Source organism: Austrofundulus limnaeus, unplaced genomic scaffold, assembly GCF_001266775.1.
Source record: "Austrofundulus limnaeus strain Quisiro unplaced genomic scaffold, Austrofundulus_limnaeus-1.0 Scaffold91, whole genome shotgun sequence".
Lineage (NCBI taxonomy): Eukaryota > Metazoa > Chordata > Actinopteri > Cyprinodontiformes > Rivulidae > Austrofundulus > Austrofundulus limnaeus.
The window spans coordinates 1,673,078-1,676,081 of record NW_013952493.1 but is presented as its reverse complement, the minus strand read 5'-3'; the positions used below and the strand labels follow the sequence as shown (position 1 = coordinate 1,676,081).

At 39.0% G+C, this 3,004-nt stretch overlaps 1 protein-coding gene across 1 annotated transcript in view; it reads left to right on the top strand.

Moving 5' to 3' along the window:
* Window positions 1–2,713, top strand: part of fbxw9 (F-box and WD repeat domain containing 9) — a 10,729-nt gene extending 8,016 nt beyond the window's left edge. Inside the window, exons 5-8 of the mRNA XM_014012497.1 lie at window positions 1,362–1,510; window positions 1,606–1,809; window positions 1,888–1,953; window positions 2,163–2,713. Of these exons, the coding sequence (XP_013867951.1) occupies window positions 1,362–1,510; window positions 1,606–1,809; window positions 1,888–1,953; window positions 2,163–2,237 (494 nt within the window). The 3' untranslated portion in view covers window positions 2,238–2,713. The remainder of the gene's footprint in view (window positions 1–1,361; window positions 1,511–1,605; window positions 1,810–1,887; window positions 1,954–2,162) is intronic.
* The last annotated feature ends 291 nt before the right edge of the window (window positions 2,714–3,004 follow it).

Sequence of the window (3,004 nt, the reverse complement as noted above, 5' to 3'; positions counted from 1 at the left end):
CAAGGCTAACGAGCCTCACCTGCCCGGCTGCTTTTGGTTCACGGCACCCTATTCACCTTTCAGCTTATTCAGGCACACCCTTACACAGCAGGGATCCCCCCCATCCACCACCTGGGGGACGCGCCTCTACGCAGTGCAGCCTCAGCGTGAGGAAGCCACATAGTTAGCCACACAATGTCCTTTTGGTACACTGCAATTTCTAGATTCTAGGTTCTAGAAGAAAATAATTTGTCCTAGTCGTGTTATATTAAGGTGTCTTCAGTTTTGTTATAAGTCAGTATTGACTATTTAAAGGGCAAAGGAGTCACTGGGCTGTTTGGTATCATATGTAACTCACTGAACATGAACCACAGAAAGCCAAGGAAAGAGTTGTCTCAGAAGCTTAGACATAATGATTGATATTAAAGGTAAAGTCAGTAAGACCATAAGCACCTCAATGTTCTTGTGGCTTCATCTGCCTGTAGTATTTATAAGTTTAAGGTTCACATGTGTTTCACCAACATGAAAATTGATGGCAAATTAAATAGATTGGTTATCATTTTGTATTACCTAAGAGCCTAGAGCAACTTCCAAAGAGATTAGAGAACTACAAGGTCATGGTCCATCAGTGTCAGGTTGCACCATTGGGCTCTGAGCCAAAAATGATGAGTGAGGAGCACACTATCATGTAAAAATGAAACATAGAAAGAAAATATCACATTAGATTCAGTGAAATATGGAGGGTTGTGTTCTGGGGCAGCTTTGCTGCATTTGGAACAGGGTGTCTTAGAGGGATCCCTGATTAGTTGTAATATTAGACTTTATTTGATGAACATATATTTTAACTGTAAAATAAAAACTGTAAAAATAGAGTAGGATGTTTAGTTTTGTAAATTTTTAAAAAGTATATTTTAACACGTACAGAGCCATTTTATTTACACACAAAGCGTTCTGAGTAAATAATGACATGGATAGGTCATTGGTGTGAGCGAGCTATGTCCACCTTGAAGGTTAATCTTGGACAATATCTGATGATCAACTCTTTTAAATGAAACCAGAGAGTGTTGACAGAGAGGAGAAGGTGGAAATGACTCAGCCTGTAACTGAAAATATGGATGGAGGACAACAGAGCTGCTTCATGGAAGAAGAACCTCAGCTTAGCCTGTTAGCCTTCGCACTAGTGCCAACGTTATATTGCCTTATATGTATTAGCTCAGTGCTAGCGAGACAAACTAACAAGCTAAACTGAGGTCCTCCACAAAGAAATCTCAAGACTATCAAGGCATTCTAAATGTGCTGCCCAGTGCCAGAAAACTGTCTGTATACCATTCTTGATGATCCCCATGATCTGATCACTGAATCTAAATGTGTTTTTCCTACAGCTGCTGAACCACTGATTAAAAGCCTCCGTCTCCATGGTAATGCTGTACTGTGCCTAGCTGCAGATGACAAATACATCATCTCTGGGAGCCATGACTGCACTGTGGCTGTGTATGACCGCAGGGCAGGCAAACGCTTGAAGAAAACACAGGTTGATTCAAAGGCCGACACTCACGTTGCTCAARTATTTTTTATTWTTTATTTTGTGTGTGTGTGTGTGCTCACATCTAAGGTTTCTGTTCATAGCTCAGGTCCTATCTGCTGTCCATGAGCTACAGCGGTTCTGAGGTCTGGGCAGGAGACAACAGAGGTCTGCTGCACTCCTTTTCCATGCAGGCTGGGTCTTTGAAGCTCCTGTCCCAGTTTGACGTGGGACACACAGCTCTGGTCACGGGTATTCACCGGTCTCTGGGAAGCCTCTACAGCTGCTCGTCTGATGGAACAGTCAAAGTGAGCAGAGCAGACTTACAATCTTATCAAACTCATCCTGCTGTTGAGCAGTTCTGGAATATTTTATCTGCGTTGCAGGTTCACATCCCCTGTGCTCCTCCAAGGACTTTATGTACTCTGAATTATCCAGCTTGTGTCCACGGGGTCAGTGATTTAAACCACATCTTTCAGTTAAATAAACAAACTATAATGTGTGATAATGTACTTTTAATGATACAGTTGCATTTTTTCATTGATGCATAGTTAAAACTGTCWGTAATGTTTTTGCTGAGAAAATGTTTTTTTTTTTCATTAGTTGTTTCTAACTTAATTATGTCTTCATACTTTTCTCATATTTACCCCAACTACATCAGATGAGTGTGGAGGATGGAGTCCTCGCCTTGGCCTCCGGTGAAGGTATTGTGGACGTCTGGAGACCCAGAAAATAAACCTGCAAGATCTGCACACCATGGCAGGCTGAAGAACATAGGTCTTTAAAAAAATGAGGAAATAGTTTAAATCTGAACTTTTTGCATAACCTTAATGCAAACGCCTTTGAAACCTAATGCTTCACCTATATTTCAGTATATCATATGAAGATATGAAGAATGTGAAATCGACAAAGCAGTAAACGTTGTAAAACTGATTCGTGTGTTCTTGAAACTTGGTGGTGGGTTTACTATCTCATGTTTGTTTAACTTTTTTATGACTGATATAAATTGATTTCAAATATTTCACTGCAGATACACTTTATTTGTTATATTTAAGAAATGTTAGAATTTCTGACTTACTGTTGTACAACTGAGTTGAAGTCAAAAGCATTTGAGTGTTTATATCTTTCTTTTGTCCTTTTGTATATATTAAGTGAAGTAATTGCTTCTTTTCTTTGGTACTAATTGTGCCATTAAATCTTCTGAAAATCCAATGTCTGAATCCATGTGTGGTATGGTTTTATAAAGTATAATGATTTAAAGGGATCCCTGATTAGTTGTATCATTAGACGTTAATTGATAAAAATTTATTTTAACTGTAAAATAAAGACTAAAAAATACTGTAGGCTGATTAGTTTTTATGATTTTTAAGCTAAAAGTTAAATTTATTACACAGACGGGGCCATTTAATTTAGACGCAAAGCATTCTGGGTAAATGATGACATGGATAGGTCATCTGTGATGCTGCTAGCGAGCTATATCCACCCTGAAGGTTAATCTTGGAC